The 18,038-nt window shown below is 59.3% G+C and overlaps 1 protein-coding gene across 2 annotated transcripts in view; it reads left to right on the top strand.

Moving 5' to 3' along the window:
* The window catches only part of Ass1 (argininosuccinate synthase 1), a 45,756-nt gene that overhangs the window by 13,754 nt on the left and 13,964 nt on the right, over positions 1-18,038 (top strand). For both annotated transcript variants that reach the window (XM_027936513.2, XM_027936504.2), the window contains 7 exons: positions 328-384; positions 2,024-2,098; positions 5,195-5,265; positions 5,768-5,798; positions 10,414-10,504; positions 13,191-13,275; positions 13,830-13,894. In XM_027936513.2, the coding sequence (XP_027792314.1) occupies positions 328-384; positions 2,024-2,098; positions 5,195-5,265; positions 5,768-5,798; positions 10,414-10,504; positions 13,191-13,275; positions 13,830-13,894 (475 nt within the window). The remainder of the gene's footprint in view (positions 1-327; positions 385-2,023; positions 2,099-5,194; positions 5,266-5,767; positions 5,799-10,413; positions 10,505-13,190; positions 13,276-13,829; positions 13,895-18,038) is intronic.

The raw sequence follows: 18,038 nt of genomic DNA on the forward strand, positions 1-18,038 counted from the left end.
CCTGCGCCCCTCGCACGCTCAACCCTGCACACAGGCCACGGCGCTCAGCCTGGCCCCGCATTGCCTCCTGCTCCTCCGCGCTCCCTCCACGCCCAGCTCCCACCCAGAAGCTGCTGGTGGAGTCCTGGTCCCACCCTGGGCAGGGGCTGCTTTGCAGCTGGTGTCTTTAAAGTGGGCCAGGGCGACCACCCTTGGGAGGCTGCAGGTGGGGAGGTGGGCGTGAGCTCAGGAACAGAGTTCTTTGCCAGCACGGTCCCTGGCCCCACCCCTCCCCTGGCCCCAGACCTTGTCCTGTGTGTCCTGACCAGCCTGTGTTCTGAACTGCAGGGCAATGACCAGGTCCGTTTTGAGCTCACCTGCTACTCACTGGCGCCCCAGATTAAGGTAAGCCCTTGCCGTCCTCCTGGGGCAAGTGCCAGGGCTCAGGGACCATCGGGAACATCCACTGGGAGGACAGTCCTCAGAGGCCACGCTCTCCCTTGTCTCATTCCTCCTGGAGGTGGTGCCCAGGTGGGCCCTGCAGCCAGTGTCCTTGGGTCCCCAGAGGCAGGCCAGAATGACTGGGACGTGGCCCTCCCAGCCCTGAGAAGGGCCACCTGGCTACACCCTGTTCCTCCCTGGCTGCAGGGGCTGACCCTGGCATCTTGGACCTGTTCCTGGGATACAGAACCCCAGGATCTTGGGGAATGAACCCCCTCTGTCTGTGGACTGTCCCCTCCCCCTCCAGCCTGGGCCTCTGTCTGTCCTTCCATCCATCCATCCAGTCCTTCACTCACGCACATTCATTCCTTCAGCGTTTACTGAGCGCCTGCTGGGTACCAGCTCAGCCAGGCTCCAGGTGAGCCGTGCAGGGGCAGCGCTCCCGGGCCTGCAGCCAGAGCGGTGGCAGTGCTTGGATGTGGCCCTGCGGGTCATTTCCAGATCCCCTAGTGGCCACATTAAAACACGGTAACATCATCTTATTTATCAAACCGCACGGACCCAGCCAGGCGTCGATGCCCACAGAGCCATAGGAGACGTCTGTGCTTCCTTCATGGGGCTGGGCTGTCAGTGGGGACGGCCACCTCCCAGCACTCACCAGAGCCCTGTCCTGGACAGGGAGCCTCCACCTGAGCTCCTTTCCTGTCCCTTTGGCTGGAGCCAGCAGCTTGCCCCTCCCTGCCCCCAGGGCTCTAGGAGCTTCCCCTTCCTCCTGGGGCAGCTGTCTGGGCCCGTCGTGGCCTGGAGGTGAGCCATGGTGAGCCCTAGTGAGTGATTCTGACACCACATACCAGGCCACAGTCGCCCTCGGTCAGTGGCTACCTGTTGGCCTTCTTCAGCGAGGAGGCTGCCGAGGCCCGGGCCTCCGCTTCTCTGCTTCGCGTAGCAGCTTGGGGTCAGGGACCAGGACGCCCAGTTTCTGGGTCTTTGTCCGCAGAGGCCAAGCCCAGGGGCTGCGGTGGGGCTGGGGGACCCTGAGGGCCTGGGTGCATTCTCAGCAGGGAGCCTGGTCCAGGTCCTGCTGCCACCCCACCCAGCGGCCACACCAGCCCCGCCCAGAAGCCACACCCAGCTCCCCCTCTACCTGATGGCCCCACTACACCTGAGTTCAGAGAGAGGCTAGGGCCTGGTCAGTGGGCGTGGCCTCTCCTGGGGACCTGTCCCTGCCTCCCTCAGGCCAGAGCTCCCCAGGTGGAATGAGGGTGGCCCCTCCCTCAGGCCTGGGCTCCTTCCCCACTCAGAGCAGTGGGTGGCAGCAACGTATTTCACCTCTGGGACCCCCAGTCACCCAGGATCATTGAACCTTGAAGCCCATCTGGTTTCGATCCTCAGGTCTCAGCTAGGGGGACTGAGCCCATGGGGGCCGAGAGCAGGCACCCCAGTGTGGCAGCCTCTGCCCTCCCCTGCCCATCCCCACGGAGACCCCCCGGTGGCCATCAGAGCCACGGGCCCTTCCCAGAAGTGCCAGCTCTTCTGCCAAGGACTAGGAGGAGTCAGCCTTGCCCTGCCCAGGCCTGACATCTCGCCCCTGTCCCTTGTCCAGGTCATCGCTCCCTGGAGGATGCCCGAGTTCTACAATCGCTTCAAGGGCCGCAATGACCTGATGGACTACGCCAAGGTAAGAGCTGGGCCTCCACCGTCGCCCTGGCCACCGCCCACTGCCCTCTCCATGCATCCTGCAGGGCTCCTGTGGGCCAGTGGCACAAAGCCAACACTGATCCCACATGGCGGGAGATTGAACCCCTGATCCTGTTGCACCCCCAGTGGCACTTGCCCCCTGGGTCAGACCCACAGAGGTGTGGTCATCTGCAGTGCCCACTCCCTGGGCTGGGCATCTCTCAGGGGTGTGCCACCCGGCCAGAGGGTGCTGGCTGTCTCCTTCCCATTCCCAGGAGACCCGCATCCTGCTTGCCACCTCTGCAGGTGTGTGTCTCTGTGGGGGTCCTTCTGGGGACAACTGGGAGGGGGTCTGAGCCAGAGGCTGCTCTGTGCACCTCAATTACCTGACGGCTAATTGTCCCCAGTGCTTCCCAGGAACAGGTAGGCGCTCGAGGAGAGTGCTAGACAAAGACCTGTGTGGCGCCGGCCCTTTTTGAAGTACAAGTTGCAATAAAACATATTAGAAGTTTTGCATCAAGATCCTTAGCCGCTCCCCGGGGTGGCTTTCTTTTTAGCGACTCAATGGCAGCACTTGACAAACAGCCTCAATCAATCAGACGGGAAAGCAACTCGGTGCACACACCAGAAAATTGCTCAGGTTTTTAAATAGCAGTCGCCAGGGCTGGCTGTGCGCTCTCGCTGTCGCCGAGGTGCCTCGTGGCAGGGGACGCGGCGGGAACGCAGCCCTGCCCCTGCCGCCAGCATCCCATTAAGACCTGGAGCGCTGGGAGGAAAGACCTCCTCCACCATCTGTTGTTTTATTATTAAGAGGGGAGTTTACAAGACCAAACCCATATGTTGCCAAACAAATCGTCAAATAGCAGCGCTATTAAGAGAGCGGAGGTTGGCGAGGCGTCCCCTCCCCCCCTCGTCTCCTTGATGATATAGAATATGAAGCGTGTCTCGTCTTTAAGAATAATGAATTGCAGCCCCCACCCGTCATGGTGGCCATGCTCAGACCTGCAGTCTCAGTGGAAGGGAGGGGCAGAGCTGACCCACACAGTGCCCTCTGTTCCCGCAAGTCCCCGCACAAAACTGGCTCCTGGGTTTTCCAGCAAAAATGGACTTCAGGAGCATCGCGGTCCCTCCTGCCCAGATTTTGGGAAGAAGGCCCTTGGTTTAGCTTCCCTCCCAAAAAACCTCGCGAACAGGAGAAGTGGGCCCCGGAAAGACGAGCGTGCCCCCTCAGCTGCCCACCCTCTTTCTGGGAGCTGGGTTTCAGAAGAGAGCTGTGGGCAGTCTGAGCACACTCTACAAGGGCCTCAGAGCCACCCAGGAAATGACCAGAATAGCTGAGCAGCCACCGGGCTTTGTCCAAAATCCCGAGCCAGGCAGAATCCGAGACAGATGAGACAAAAATCAATGGGGCTTTGGAAATCTTTGCTTTCGAGACCTGTAAGTAGCCAAGGCCAAAGGGCTCTCTGAGTCTCGGAAAAACACGGATTTCTTTCACGTCCCGTCTTCCCCAGGCCCATCACCCAAGGGGGAGATGCTCAGAGCCTAGCATCCTCGTCACTGTTACTAGACTTCATAGGGACAGTCCTAGCCAGACTCCAGGGAAAACCACCCCATACTGAAGACGGTTTGTTTTCCATTCTCTATCGCCACCAGAGATTTGGGGAGCCAGGGCCTCAGGACAGACAGAGGCCGGGAAACACGTCTCCCAGGTCTTGGGACGTCACCCTGTGGGCCTGCCTGCTCTCCCTCCTCCTTTCCTCCCCTCTTGCTCTCCTCTCCTCACCCTTGATGGAGGCTCAGTAGGGAAGAGAGGGCATGGGTTCCCACAGCCTCCCCCAGACGAAGACCCCAGGAACCTGGGTGACCGATTTTCTTAGCCCCAGCCACCAGCCATAAGTCTGGAAAACAAGGCCCACCAGGCCACCAGCATGTCCCTGTGGTGTAGTCACAGGGTCCTGGACCCTGCGCCTGGCAGCTGCACGGGGAAAAGGCCCAGGCGAGTGTCCACCTCCGACTCTGGACACTAGGAGACATGTGCCCCCCAACACGGAGCAGCCTGGAAACGCGGTGTTCTTGTGGCCCATGTGGCTTAAATCAAGAGGCACAAGCCCTAGGGGAGGCATGAGCTGTTTGTTCTTGTTTTTTAAGTGATTCTCTTGCTAAAGCTACAAAACTAAACCCTGTTGGTGTGTTCGATTTGGGTGCCATGTTTGAAGTAGAGATGAAGGAACGCAGCAGCCACCTGGGGGAGGGTTCCAGAATCTGTTGTGGGCAGAGCCCCATCAGCAGAGAGGTGGCCCTGGCTGCTGCTGGTGGGGGCCAAGACTACTGGGGCAAGGTGCTCGGGGGCTGGGAGGCGGAGCGTCGGGTCTCACTGGCTTCAAGGGGCCCCTGGCCTGCCCTCTGCCTGGTAGGCCTCGGGAGGGGAGAACGCGCCGAGAGTCCTGTGCTGGGGGGACCTGAGTGCCCATGCAGGTTCCGGTCAGGTGTCAGCTGGGGGGCACGGTCAGTAAGGCACCAGCCCTGTCCTTTCCCCAAATGTTAAGTAAGGCCCAGGGAAAGGGCTTCCTTTAACCATGGAGGACCACTGGGAAGCAAACCCTGACCAGAGCCAAGTCTCATGGAAAAGCAAGGCCTCCAGCCGGGGCTGTCCCCTCGCAGGCTCCACGATGGCATACGTGGCAATTGCCCTGGGCTTGGGGCGGGTGTGGGTCCCAGCAGGTCTTGTACTTCAGGGCCACGAGCTGACACTGTCCTGGGTCCCTCCTGTGGAAGGGTCCATACTGAGCAGTGTGGACTCTGGGACAGATGCCTGGGTTCACACCCTGGCTCTGCAGGGGCTCTGTGGGGGTCAGTGAGCCAGTGCTGGGACCCTCAGCACAGTGCCTGGCACCAGGTTCTCCAGGGGCCCTTGGAGGATGGACTCAGAGTCTTCTGGAAGGAAGCTCCAAGATCAGCATCCCAAGCACTTGGTCTTTGGCAGGTCTAGCAGCGGGCCTCGCTCCTCCTGCAGGGCGGCCCCAAGTGGTCCAGAGCCTGACCCTCAGGTCCCCTTCCAGCCACCTCACGTCTGCCCCATGTTGTCTCTAACCTGCAGCAACATGGAATTCCCATTCCGGTCACCCCCAAGAACCCCTGGAGCATGGACGAGAACCTCATGCACATCAGGTAAGACGGGCCTACCCCACACCTGGGGTCCTGCCTCCCGGAGCAGACACCCAGTCACCCGCTCCCGCTGCTGCTTCTACTGTGGTTCTGCTCTGTGTCAGTGGGGACCTGGCCTTGGGGACCTGGCCTTCCCTGGGGCAGTAGGGAGGACTTCTTTGAGGAAGTGGCAGTTAAAACCTTGAGGATGAACGGGGCTCAGCTGGCACCGGGAACAGTATTCAAGGCAGAGGGATGGCATGGGAAGGTCCCCAGCCAGAGGCCCCGTGTGTGGAGCCTGGGGCTGCACCCCAGAATCCGAGGGCACTGTCCCGGCTCTTCCTTGCGGCCCTTGGCTCTCACAGCCAACAGGGGTGGGCGGGGTGTTCCAGGCAGGGTGGGCAGCCAGTGTTTTGGCAGACAGGAAACGGCAGACCAGACTGGTGGGCACACAACGGGCGGTGGTGTGTGCCTGTCGTGGCCGTGTCCCTTCCCGACTCACCCCGTCTCCCCTCTCTCCCCACAGCTACGAGGCTGGAATCCTGGAGAACCCCAAGGTAATCTCCGTTCCTTTGCGCCGGCCACCTTTGGTGGTGGCTCCATGCCTGTGCCCTCTGATGTATTTGTAGCCTAATTTGAAATTTCATGGGGGGCAGGCCTGGAGCAGAGCCTGTGTCCCTGACCCTCCCACCCACCCCCCTCCCCGTGCTCTTTCTAATTGCTGCCGGGATGAATAGGGAAGGAAGTATTTCAGAGCCGCCAGGGGAGAGGGGACTGTGAGACAATAAAGGCGTCATTAGGCAGATGAGACGCTTGTGGGAGGACCCAGCCTGTGCCCACAGCCTCGCCCATGGCGTGTGGGACGGAGTGGCAGGACCCATTTGTCTGCGTCTGTCCCACGCTCGCCCTGGCCTCCCTGATCCTGTCCCCGACCTCCAGGCTGGCCAGGCTGGGCCCTCAGCCGGGTTTGAAGTTTAGGGTTTCTCTCCTCCGGGGTTTCTTTGTGTCTCCCCTGCCCACCATGGGAGGTGGGGGAGGCAGGGCAAAGTCTATCATGAGAAGAGAAAAATCTCTTTGTCCACAAGGGAATGTGTCCCTGGCCCAGCCCCACCCTGGGCGGCAGCTCTGGGGGGGTGGGTGGGACCCCGGCTGACATCAGGGAGGATGTGTGTTGGGGGCGGGGGTAGTGCTGGGGCAGCTGGGCCTCGGGGATCCAAAAAAGCCATCTGGAGGGGAGAGGCCGGGGTGGCTTGGCTGAGCTCTGCCCGGGGTGCAGGGCCGGCTCCCCAGGCCTGGCATCTCCGACTGCCCCAACATGTGCCAACCTGACATCCCCCAGCCGTCAAGGGCTCCGTCACTGTGGCCACCAGGTGACATGTGCCCCCGCCCGCTGGCACCTGGCCCGCTTGGGCATTCATTTTCTCACCTTGATTTCCTTGGCTGCGGGCTGGGAGCACCTCACCTCACAGGAGGGACACTGGGGGCCAGGGCAGTGATGGCACCCTGGGAGCCAGTCGCTCGGGGAAAAAGGGCGGGGCTGGTGCCTTGGTCTTAGGTCCCCCTCCCCACCCACTCTCCCCGCTTGGTCCATGCTGTCACTCAGGAGAGCCGGCACCCTGTCCCCTGGGGACTGATGGGCACTGCAGGGCTGCTGCCTGCTGGCCACAGGTTCTTCCAGTTCACGCTCTGTTGACCCCCCGACACTCGACACTCGGGCAGCCACCTCTAATTAGCCAGTCAGTCAGCACCAAGGGGGTCCGGGGGGCTGGGCCCTGCAGAGCTGCTTCCAGGCAGGGTGTCCTGCCAGCCACGGGCATGCTGGGAAGTCACTCCCACCCTCTCCAAGCAGCCTGTGGCCATCTCCCCAAGACTAGACCAACACAGGATTGGGGTGCAGGGCTGAGGCAGGAGGGAATCACCCCTCAGGCATTTGGGGGCCTGAGACTTGGTACAGATCGCCTTGTGACTATGGGCAGGCTCTGTCCCCTCTCAGGCCTTTTAACAATGGCCTTGGATGGATAAGTAAGTGTTCCCAAGTCTTTATCAAGGATGCTGCCACCCAGTCAATTCTTGGGTTCCCAGAGTTAGTAAAACTGAGCGCAAACCCAGCTCTGCTTCTTAATTGCTGTGCAGTCTCAAGCAAGCTACCTGACTTCTCTGAGCCTGCCAATTCTTGTGCACAAAACGGGAAATCATAGCACCTCCACTGGCACAGGCAAGGCCTCAATCTTGGGGGTTGGAGGGTCCTACCCTCCCCCTTAGGCCACCAAGCTGCTCTCAGAAACTCTTCTCATCAAGCAGGAAAAGCTGGGCTGGGCTGGGCTGGGCTGGGTGAGAGTCTACAGAAAGGGCATGCAGTAGTCATGGGCCCTGCAGAGGTGCCCAAGGCCCACCCACCCTAGCAGGGGGTCAGCGCCATGCTGAGTTGACCTGGCCACAGGGGACCCCAGAGTTCCATGCAGGTGCCTAACCTCCAGGACCCAGCCTTGCTCTGCAGCCCCCCAGCCCCCCCCCCAGTCCCCCGGGGAGGAGCTCTGGGAGAGAAGCTTAGGGGAACCAGTGCCCCTCCCCCTCTCCAAAAAAAGCCCGGAGACCTGCGGAAGGGAGGGTTTGAAGGCAGATGGCTGAGCCATTTTCTGCCTCCATGAGGGCTGATTGAAGGGCAATGAGGCAGCTAATGCGAAGAAAGATAGAAATTTACTTGCTTTAACTTCATACGGCCCACAGTGAAAGAGTTCATTCAGCCGCCGGCCCGCCATATCTGATGGATGAATAAACCATTTGCAGCATCGATCATGCCTCTACATCATGGCTTAGTTCATGGGCCATTTGCTTCCAATTTCTCCTTCCCGGGCTCTGCTTCATGCTTTCTTTCGCCCTCTCCCCCGCCCCCACCGACTCTCTCTCCCTCTCTTCTTCTTCACTCTCTTCCCTCCCCCTGCACCCCCCCAAGATGACATTGGAAGTGAGCCCTCCCGCTGGGATGGATAAATAGATGGCATTGATACTCCGCAACAAACTATTTGTCATTTGAACTGGGCTTTTAGGAGGGGGAGTAAAAAAGAAGGCAGGCGCCCGAGCCACCTCGGAATGCAAAGCAAATGTCATTTTATTTCTATTTAGTTATTTTATTTAATCGGAGCTGTCAGGTGCCCGCCCAGCAGCTGCCTGCAACTTCCGCTGTAGAGGGACCATCCTCCTCCTCCTTATCTGGGCCTCGAGGTCTTCCTGTCTTCCTGTGGCTCCTTCCAAATACAAACACTGTTGTCCTCCACTTCTAAGGAGTGGCTGGAGAAAGTGACAAGGGCCCAGCTGAAAACTGTGGTCACAGTCAGGCACCTGGGTGGGGGCCCTGGGGCTTGGGAGTCCCTGGCAGGTGGGGAAGGGGCTGTGGGCCTGGGAGCCTGGCCAGTCTCTGACACCAGGCTCAGGTGCTGGCTCTCTCCCTGTGGTCCTCACACTGCTTCCCAGGCCACCTCGGCAGCTGGGACAGAGCACGGGATGCTGGGAAGAGCCCTGGGCTGGCTTGAGAGGTGTGATTTGGATCAGCCACTTCTCTGGGCCTTAGTTTTCCTTCTGGTCTAGGGAGGTAAGGAGGGGGATCCTTACCCCCCCTGCCTCCCTGAGTCTGTCTTTAAGGTGGGTTCTGGGTTCTTGTTTTCTAATGCACAGATGAAGGGGCACAGGCCCAAGGTCAGGCAGTGGTGAGTGGGGTGGGGTTCCTTGTGTCTGAGCTCAGAAACAGCTGGAAGGACCACATCTGCCCGGCACTAGAGGCTTCCTGGACAGACACTGTATGTCCACTGCTGAAACAGGAAGCCAGGGAAACTGGGACGGGTGGACCCAGCGTAGAGCCAGTGGGAAGGGGAGCTCAGGTGCGTGGGCCGAGGCACCCCGTGGGCTGGGGCCTGTCCTAGAAGGACTCTTACAGGCAGGAGGCTCAGTGCCTGTCACCCTCTGTCCCTTCCCTTGCAGACCAGTTACCATCTGCACTGGGCCTTGCATATTGTTCTCTGGTATGTTTTCGAGTCCAGTAAGAATCGGTCTATGCACTTAAATTATGGGGGGTGTCATCCCCCCATTTTACAGATGAGGGAACTGAGGCAGAAGGAAGTAAGGCAGCTTGCTCAAGGCCCCGCAGCCTGAGGTCTTGCCTCTAGCTTGGAGTATTTTCCACCACTCTAAACCCCAACAATCAGGTGTTCCCAGCCTCCAGCTGGACACGGTCCATCCATTCCTCCAGAACTCACTGCTGCAACTCGGGGCTGGCCCACAGGCTCTGTGGCTTCGCCTGTAGATGAGGCGGTGGGGTCTGGCTTTCTTACCAGACAGGGCTGCTGAGAAGCAAAGGCGACGGTGAATGGGCACCAGGTTTTGAAAGGCACAGATGTAAGGGACCCTGTTGGCGGGACATCAGCAGGTGCGCAGAGCAGCTGGGCACAGGAGGAACTTGAGCAGGCAGGTCCCATGGGTCCCTGTCCCGACCACGGCAAGTGCCCAAACCGCAGCCGGGTGGAGCTGGGGCCCCCAGAGGCTGCCGGGAATCGAGAGTCCCGGGCAGCAAGAATCCCTCCTCCTCTGCGGCAAGACGAGGCCCACTTTCCAACGCGCCCGAGAACAAATATACATAAAGGTTGATGTGTTTTCAAATGGTTTTTGCTTTGCTCTTCTCTTTTCTCCCTGTGAGTATTAACCTCGGGGACCCCGGGGACGGCTCGGCCCGCCAGAGCACCTGCTGGGGTCACGCGCAGTCATTAGCTTTGCGGTCATCGCGGAATAAACCCCAATTCCCGGCGCCTGCGAGAGCGTGCGTGCGGCTCCCGGGAAGCCCGCGGAACGCGGCCGCTCCTGCAAAGTCGCACTTTTTCCTGCCTGACTTGTTTCTCTCCTGCTATTCTACCTCCAGCTGTGGGGGCGTCGAAGAAAAAGATGAGATCAAGTTGAGGGGAAAAATTGTCTGATTTCTTGAGCCCTTTGTTTCCCAGGCCCCTGGCAGCGGGGCCAGCTCTGGGCTGGGGGCTGGGAAGCCTGCTGGACCCGCTGGGATGGCGGGGAAGTGCCTGCCAGAGGCCTCCTGTCCTGGAGAGGGGCGTGGGTGCAGGAGGTAGGGTGCAGCTTTCCTGCCTGGGGGCTCTGCACTCTCAACCCTCCAACCTCTTTCTGTTTTGTCAGAACCAAGCGCCACCAGGACTCTACACAAAGACCCAGGACCCAGCAAAAACCCCCAATACCCCTGACGTCCTTGAGATAGAATTCAAGAAAGGTATGTCGCCCACCGCACTGCACCCCTGGGACCTGAAGGGGGCTGATGCTCAGGGCTCTGGCTCCCTCTGCTCCCTGCTTGGGTCCTAAGTCTTCTCACCTCTTCTGAGTTCCTGGAAGCCAGAATTCAGGCAGGGGCTTCAAGGTCCCAACAGTTTCCATCCCCAGACAGTGTGATCCATGCACACCTCGCGGCTTGGGAGGGGAAATCCAAACTTCCAGCCTCTGAGCAGCCACCTGCCAGATACTCTGGGACTTTGGGAAAGTCACTTGACTTTCCTGGGTCTCAGTTTCCCCACCTGTGACCTGGGGATACAAGGTGCCTGCTGTTTTCCTGGTGTGGAAGGAGGTCCGTATGGGAAATGACCCGCAGCAGAGCTGGCTGGCAAGGGCAGGTGCTCGATGAATGGCAGATCCGATACAGCTGGACTCAAGGGCTCCTCTGCTCCACTTGGCCAGTCCTAAATTAGCTGCCCAGCTCTGGCCACCCCCCAGCCCCAGGCACAGATGGAGCTGGGGTGGGGGGATCCTGGTCTCCCCTCACCCCGCTGCTGTCAGATAAATAGTTGCCGGCCTGGTTTGCATGCCCAGCCTTGAGCTGACACAGTGTTCATCGCTTGCTGTAAAGGAGGGAGGGGGAGGCAAGGCATGCCTGGTGACAGGAGGAGCAGGACCCAGTTCAGAGCGAGGGTGCCAGGGTCTGAGGAGAGGACCTTTCCAGTAGGCTGCAGAGATCAGGAAAGCTTCCTGGAGGAGGTGGTGCTGAACAGGAGCAAGAGGAACCAAGAGGAGTTTGAGGCCATCCCAAGCCCAAGGGGACTAGCCCATCCATCCACACACATCTGCCAGGAGGGGACAGAGACCAGAGAGAGGGGCTCCAAACCTCAGCCTTTCCCCAGGGCACCTCAGAGATAGGACAGGGTGAGAGAAGCAGTCACATAGCAGTCACACCGGCACCCCCGGGGCCTCAGGTGTAATCCCCTGTAACACGAGCCATAGAGGAGATGCTCACAGGTGCTGAGCGGACGCTGTAAGGTCTCCATACTGTTAGTACTCAGTGAGTCTCTTCCGGGCCTTTCCCAAGAGCCCAGCCAAGTCAGTGGGCAACTCCATCACTGTTCAAACCCTTGAATTCCATGCCCCAAAGACGGGGCTGCTGAGACCCAGGTGGACCCCTGGGCAGCTGGAGTCCTGGGTCCTTTTGTGCCTGCTCCCCAGCCCAGGCCTGGCCCGCAGGCACAGGGTCATCCCTGAGAAGATGGGTGGGGCACCAGGCAGCACATCCTGCCCTCCTGTGTGGGAACCCCAAGAGCCCGGGAGAGGTAAACAGAAGGTGGCTGATGGTCCCTGGCACCAGGCTCTGGCAGCCCTACCTGGAGGAACAGGGCAGCCCTATGGGCTGAGCTGGGGAAGAAACATGATCCATTATGAGGATTTGGGGACAGTCTGGGAGGAAAAAAAAAGAGAGAGAGGGAGGAACCCTCCCCTGCCTGGTCCCCATTCACTCTCTAGTTAATTTATTTGAAGTTTTAATCTAATTATTAACTATTTTAAACGCTAAGAGGCTTTCTGCAGCAGCCGCACCAACAATGTCCCCTCTTCTCCCGGGCAGGCCCCATCCACGGCCCCAGTGAAGGCCATAATAGGACCCGGGAGGGAGAGAAAGGCAGCGGGGAGAGGCGGGGGGTGGCGAGAGGGGCTTAAGGTTCATTATTGGGCAGACTTACATTTAATAGCAATTTACAACCAAGTTATAAAACCCCTGGAAATGGGGGTTAAGAATGGCGAGGCTGACAGCGGCTTGAGCGAAGCCCCTCCAAGCCGCGGCTGGCTAATAAAGACTCCAAAGCCGCTATTGAGCCCTGATTGGCACCCGATGGCTCGCTACATGGTAATGAGCCGGGCAGATGGGTGGGGGATTAGCGCCAACTTTGAACAGCTTTCCTTTGTCACTGTTACAGCTCTCTTGTTAGCCCTCTAATACATTTATTGCTCATTTCACACCGCTCGGGAAGGTGCCCCTTGCTATTCAAAGTCAACCCCGAACCCACCCACCGCCCCCACCTCGCCGCCCCCCTTGACGCGGCCCTTCCTGGCCGAGCCACGACCGCCTCCCTCCTGCCACACTGGACCCCACTTCTCAGAATTCATGGGCGTCCCCGACACCCCGCCTGCCAGAACGGGCACCGGCTCGCCCCCATCAATCAGACGGCTGTGTGTGGGTCTGGGGTGTCGGGCTGGGGCGCAGGGGTCCGCCTGACAGACGTGGCAGGGGCCGAGTGTGTGCGCGTGCGCGCGCCCAGCCGCACCTCGGCCAGGCGGCCCCGGGCAACTGGTGGGACAGAAGGTGCTCCCTGTGTAAGACAATGGTGGAGCGTGAAATTCAATTAGTTCAGGGCCTGGTTCCAATTTCACAGTCCCTAAATGCAAAAGGGGCACAGAGAATGGGAGGGGGGCTGCGAGCGTTTTTATTGCATTTTCCCTTTCATTCTGGGGGGCTCTCTCGCCCCTTCTCTCCCCCCAGCGGGCCTCAACCTGCACAGGGCTTTGAAGGAGTCATTTGGACTCTATATCTGTCACATGCATTTAAGGCGTTGCAAGGACAGGGAGAGGGCGGGGTGGCGGGCGCAGGCTCCTCTACAGAGCTCCAGTCCCAGAGGCCCACTGCCCTCTCCTCCTGCCCCCAGGGGTCCCTGTGAAGGTGACCAATGTCAAGGATGGCACCACTCACCAGACCTCCTTGGAGCTCTTCATGTACCTGAATGAAGTCGCGTGAGTGCCCACAGCCTGCCCGGCCACCCGGGAACCATCCTCTTGGGCAGGCACTAACGGTCCCAGCTGGGGTTCAGGGGCTGAAGAGGACAGGCATAGTCTCCTGGACACGGTGATGGGTTTGCCAGGAGAGCCCTTGCAGTCCCCATTTAAACCCTTTAGCCTACAAAGATGGCAACCCAGGGGTCTGTGGCCTCCTGGGGTTGGTCAGGCGTGGGCTTCTAGCCCTCCGCTGGATCAGGGAAGATGAGCGTGGGGAGGCGTGGGGCCAGGAAAGACAGCCGAAGAACAGATTGAACCCAGTCACCCAGGCAGTCTCTTCTCCCCGAGCCTCAGTTTACTCAACCAGTGGGCACTTGGACCAGGTCCCTGGCTCGGATGTCCTCTGAGTCCTGGAGCCTGAGATGGAGGCTAATGTGCCACACAGGCTCTGGGGTGGGTGCAGCCAACCTTGTGCCCTCTGTGTCAGCCCCAGCCCAGCCCAGCCCTGTGGGTGGCATCTGACCCAAGCCTTGCATCAGTGTCTGAATCCAAATGACCTCTCCTCCCCACAGGGGCAAGCACGGCGTGGGCCGCATCGACATTGTGGAGAACCGCTTCATTGGAATGAAGTCCCGAGGTGAGTGGGCCCAACTCTCCTGCAGTGTGCCACTGCAGCCAGCCCCCAGAGACCCCAGGACGCCCAGAAAATTTCTCTCCAGCAAAGTAGGATGATGGCCTCTGCCGCTGGCTTCTCAGAGTGTTATGAGAGGACCTGCCCAAGATTGGGGAGGGCCCTGAGGGCCTGGGAGAGGCTCAGAGGGGCCGGGGCCAGGCCCTGAGGTCACCCTCTCTTGTGTCAGGGGCGGGTCGGCCAGGTTTGGAGGCAGACCGTGCAGGGCCGATTTTGTGGTCATTAAAGCTGTGTCGTGTGGCTCTCCAGGCAGGCAGGGTGGGAATCCTGCCAGGGGTGGGCGCTGTGAGCCAGCCCAAGCCTGAGGGCCTGTCCCCGCCTCACCCCTGGTGTGGGGAGAAGCCCCAGGGACGACAGGCATCTACTCGGACTGGAGTGGCTGCCACTTTGGCTGCACCTGGCAGGGCCCCGGGAGGAGGGCCAGTGCCCAGCAGGTGCCGCTGTCTTGTCTGAGGAACCACAGTCTGATTTCTTTTGTCACTTGCCATTTCACTGACCTCACCCTCCTCTCCAGGACTCAGTCTCCCCTCCTGCCCAACCAGGGGGTCCCAGGCAGAGCCCCAGGGGCAGCCGGGTGTGGAGCAGCAGTGCAGCTTTCCTTCTGAGGGGCCGTTGGGGGAGAGGACGGGGTCTCAGCAAGCGAGAACCCCGGAACTGGGCGCCGGGACCTGTAGCAGCCGGTGGTGTTGGGCGGGTGGTCACCTTGCGCAGCGTCGACTTGCAAAGCTCCTGCAGCTGACCAAGACCAGGCCAAGGCAGCCAGGGCCCTTTCTCCTGCAGGACGTTTTCACCAACTTCCTAAAATCCCAAGGGCCCAGGCCAGATTTCAGCCGTTAGCCTGGGTGCTGGTCTGGGAGGCCAGGTGTCCCGGGCTCTGGACCCAGGTTTGCCCAGCCTGACTCAGTGACCTTGGACTTCTCTCTGGGCCTCAGTTTCCCCAGGTGTAATGTAGTCACCCCGAGGCTGGGACCAGAGTCGTCCTGGCTCCAGCCTGTTTCAATTGGAGCCTCGGTGCCTCTCCCTCCTCCTCCTCCCTCAGCTGTTGTCCATGAGAAACCACTCAATGGAAGCGCTCGGGAAGGCCTTGTGGAGAACAATGTCACTAATTAGCTGCTCCCTTTTATCCTGCTCACCTTTGTCTCTTCACCTATTTAACATCTGATTAAATGTCCCTTTGTCTCCACCTGCCCTTGGGAGCAGGCACAATGGGCGTCCTCCAGAGGCAGCTGGCAGGACCTTGGGGACCAGAGGCCAACACCTCACTTTCCAGATGGGGAAACCCAGGGCAGCAGGGGAGAGGGCTTGCTCCCAGCCCAGGGCAGCAGGACCAGGCAGGCATGGGGAGGAAGGCCAGGAGAAACAGGATAGGGGAACAGGCTCAAGGGAGGTGCTCCGCAGGTGAGGCCAGTCCTCAGGGGATGCCGGGTGGGCACAAAGGCAGCCTAGGCCCTCTGGGTGTGGTCAGTGGGCTCTGGCGTGTCCACTACTCTGCCCATTGCCTTGCCCATGGTAGGCATCACTAATCGATCGTGGCACGCTTCTGCTGACTCCAGATGTGGCTTAGTGGTGTTGGCAGGCACTATGAATTGATCAGGATTGTTACAATTGAGAAATGGCATCCTGCTGGGTGGGGGGGCAGAACTGTACTGAAGGCCTGGGTAGTACTATCCTAGGAGGACCTCCTGGAGGGGGTGGTAGTAGAACAGACTTCAGTGGGTCGAATGAGAGGGTGGAGCAGGAGTACTCCAGGTGGTGGGTGGGGGCTAGTGGGGGCTGAGCCCCTGCAGAGCTGGGGAGGCACATGGAAGATCCAGTATTGAGAGTCAAGGTTTGTTTTTTGTTTCTTCTTCTTGTTTTGGTACCTGGTATTGAACCCAGGGGGGCTTAATGCTGAGCCACATCCCCAGTCTTTTTTTTTTTTTATTTTGAGACTGGGTCTTGTTAAATTACCTAGATCCTTGCTAAATTGCTGAGGCTGGTCTCAAATTAGAGATCCTCCTGCCTCAGCCTCCCCAGCAGCTGAGATTATAGGCATGCGTCACTGCACACATCAGGTCAAGCTGTGCCCCAGATTTGAGTCCTGATCTTGGCCCCATTACCATTGGGAAGCAATGGAGCACCCCGGAGCCTTGACTCCTCCACCTGTGAAGTGGATTGGGGTTGGGTCTGGGTGTAGAATGGAGCCTCATCCCCCAGAAAGGCAGAGTTGTGACATCAACAGCTTGTACCAGCCCCCTTAGTTCTTCACCACTTGAGGAGGAAAACGTCTCGAGCTATCCTCACTCGGCACAGGTACTGTGTGCACCTATGGGGGACTGTCCCTAAAAGAACAGAATTTAGTCTGACAAGCACACCATCCTGGGGAAGGAAATCAGGATTCCAATTCCAAGACGCTGCTGGATGACCTTAGGCAAGTTGCTGTCTCTCTCTGAGACTTCCACCTAGAGGAGGATCTGTCATTTCCCTCACAAGTTCTAACTTGATGGTTTTCCTCTCACCTGATGATTTCGGGGAGAGGCCTGTTTTTATTTCTCCACTCCAGATATTTCTCTGTGAGAAAGCAGGGACAGGGACAATGAGTGAGGGGTCGTGGATCCCCGTGATGAGGTATTTATTAAGTGGACAGAAACGGGAGATGCTGATAATCACCAATTATATCGAGGGCATGGCCGGACGATGCCATTGTCCATATCTCAGTGTACAAGGGGGAATGTCATTTGTATTGATTTTACAAAGCTCGTAATTGAAATTCGTTAAGGGCTTGTTTTTTCAGGGAGGAGGGGGAGCTAGGGAGTTGGTCAGTGCCAGGACCCGGGCCTGGGGTGGTGTGGTCAGGAGGTGCTAGGGGCCATGGGGTCAGGGACAGAGGGCTGGGAATCTGCAGATGGAGTGGCTCCCCTGTATTGTGGCTGTTCACATCGCCATTATCACATTATCTTTTTAACTCTGGAGGGGGGCTAATTAAGTGAAGTAAATGAAATCAGTGGGGAGGAGAGGGGGAGGCGGGCAGGGGGGAAGCCGGGAAGGAGCCGGCGTGTCCTTCGGCTCACCTTCCCCCTCCTCTCTGGCCCAGACCCCTCCAGCCAGCTCTGGGCTGCCCACCCACCTCCCTCTCCTCTCCCCGCGATGTGGGCCCCACTTCTCTTGGTCTCCCCTCTTCCGGTGGTCCCTCTAGTCTGCTTCCTGTGCTCATCTCCTGGGACATTTCCCTCTTCCTCCCCTCATCTCACTTCCTCCTCGCCCCTCCACTTTCTGGTCAGGAAGGAAGCAGGGCTGCCCCCCTGTCCAGCCCTCCCAGAGGCTCTGCTCAGCTGGAACATTCCAGACGCAGAGTGTAGGTGACCTGTGAAACAGAGGGGTTCTCGTCCCAGATGCCTGCGGTGGCCATCCTCAGAGATCCACCCTGTTTCCAGGACAGGCGCCAGGAGCACAGAGGGTGGCTGGGCACCACCCCGACTGGCCTCCCGTCACCATGGCAACCGCCTCCAGCCTCGGCCCTGGTACCAAGAGGGGAGCCCTTGGGCTCCGGCCAACCTCCTTCCCCTGGCCTTTCCAAATCCCTTCCTCTGGAGCCTCTGGCCCAGGTGCCTAACACCCACCCACCCCCCGCTGGCTTAGCAGATCCACTCAATTCTTCCCAGTCCTCAGCGCGGGCTAACCTGGCAGCCTGGGACTGATGAGAAGGATTTAAGCCGCAGCAGCTGTGTGGTCCCACCTTCCTCCTTGTCCACTCTCCCCGCCTGCCACCCCCGGCTCCTCATCCTCCTTCCTCGCCTCCCCCACCTTCTTGGCAGTAATTACGGTGTGATTGAAGCTGCTCCGCAGAGCGGTGCTGACACCTCTGTCTTCCCTGTAAACACGGGGAGATGAAAATAGACACTTGGAGCCGCTGTGCGTGTCACTCCGAAGATGTCTGTTGTCTGCTCCGCGGCGACGCGAGGCTCAGCTGTCACGTCCTCCTTCCTTTTGCACAGTGGTTTGTATGCCGACTGTCAAAAGCCAGAATCCATAGTCTTTTAGCATCAGGTTTCTGTCACCAATTTTTTTTAAGTCATTTTTTTTCCCAGTAGAAACACACAGAAATCATCTG

The sequence above is a fragment of the Marmota flaviventris genome, chromosome 13 (assembly GCF_047511675.1).
Source record: "Marmota flaviventris isolate mMarFla1 chromosome 13, mMarFla1.hap1, whole genome shotgun sequence".
Lineage (NCBI taxonomy): Eukaryota > Metazoa > Chordata > Mammalia > Rodentia > Sciuridae > Marmota > Marmota flaviventris.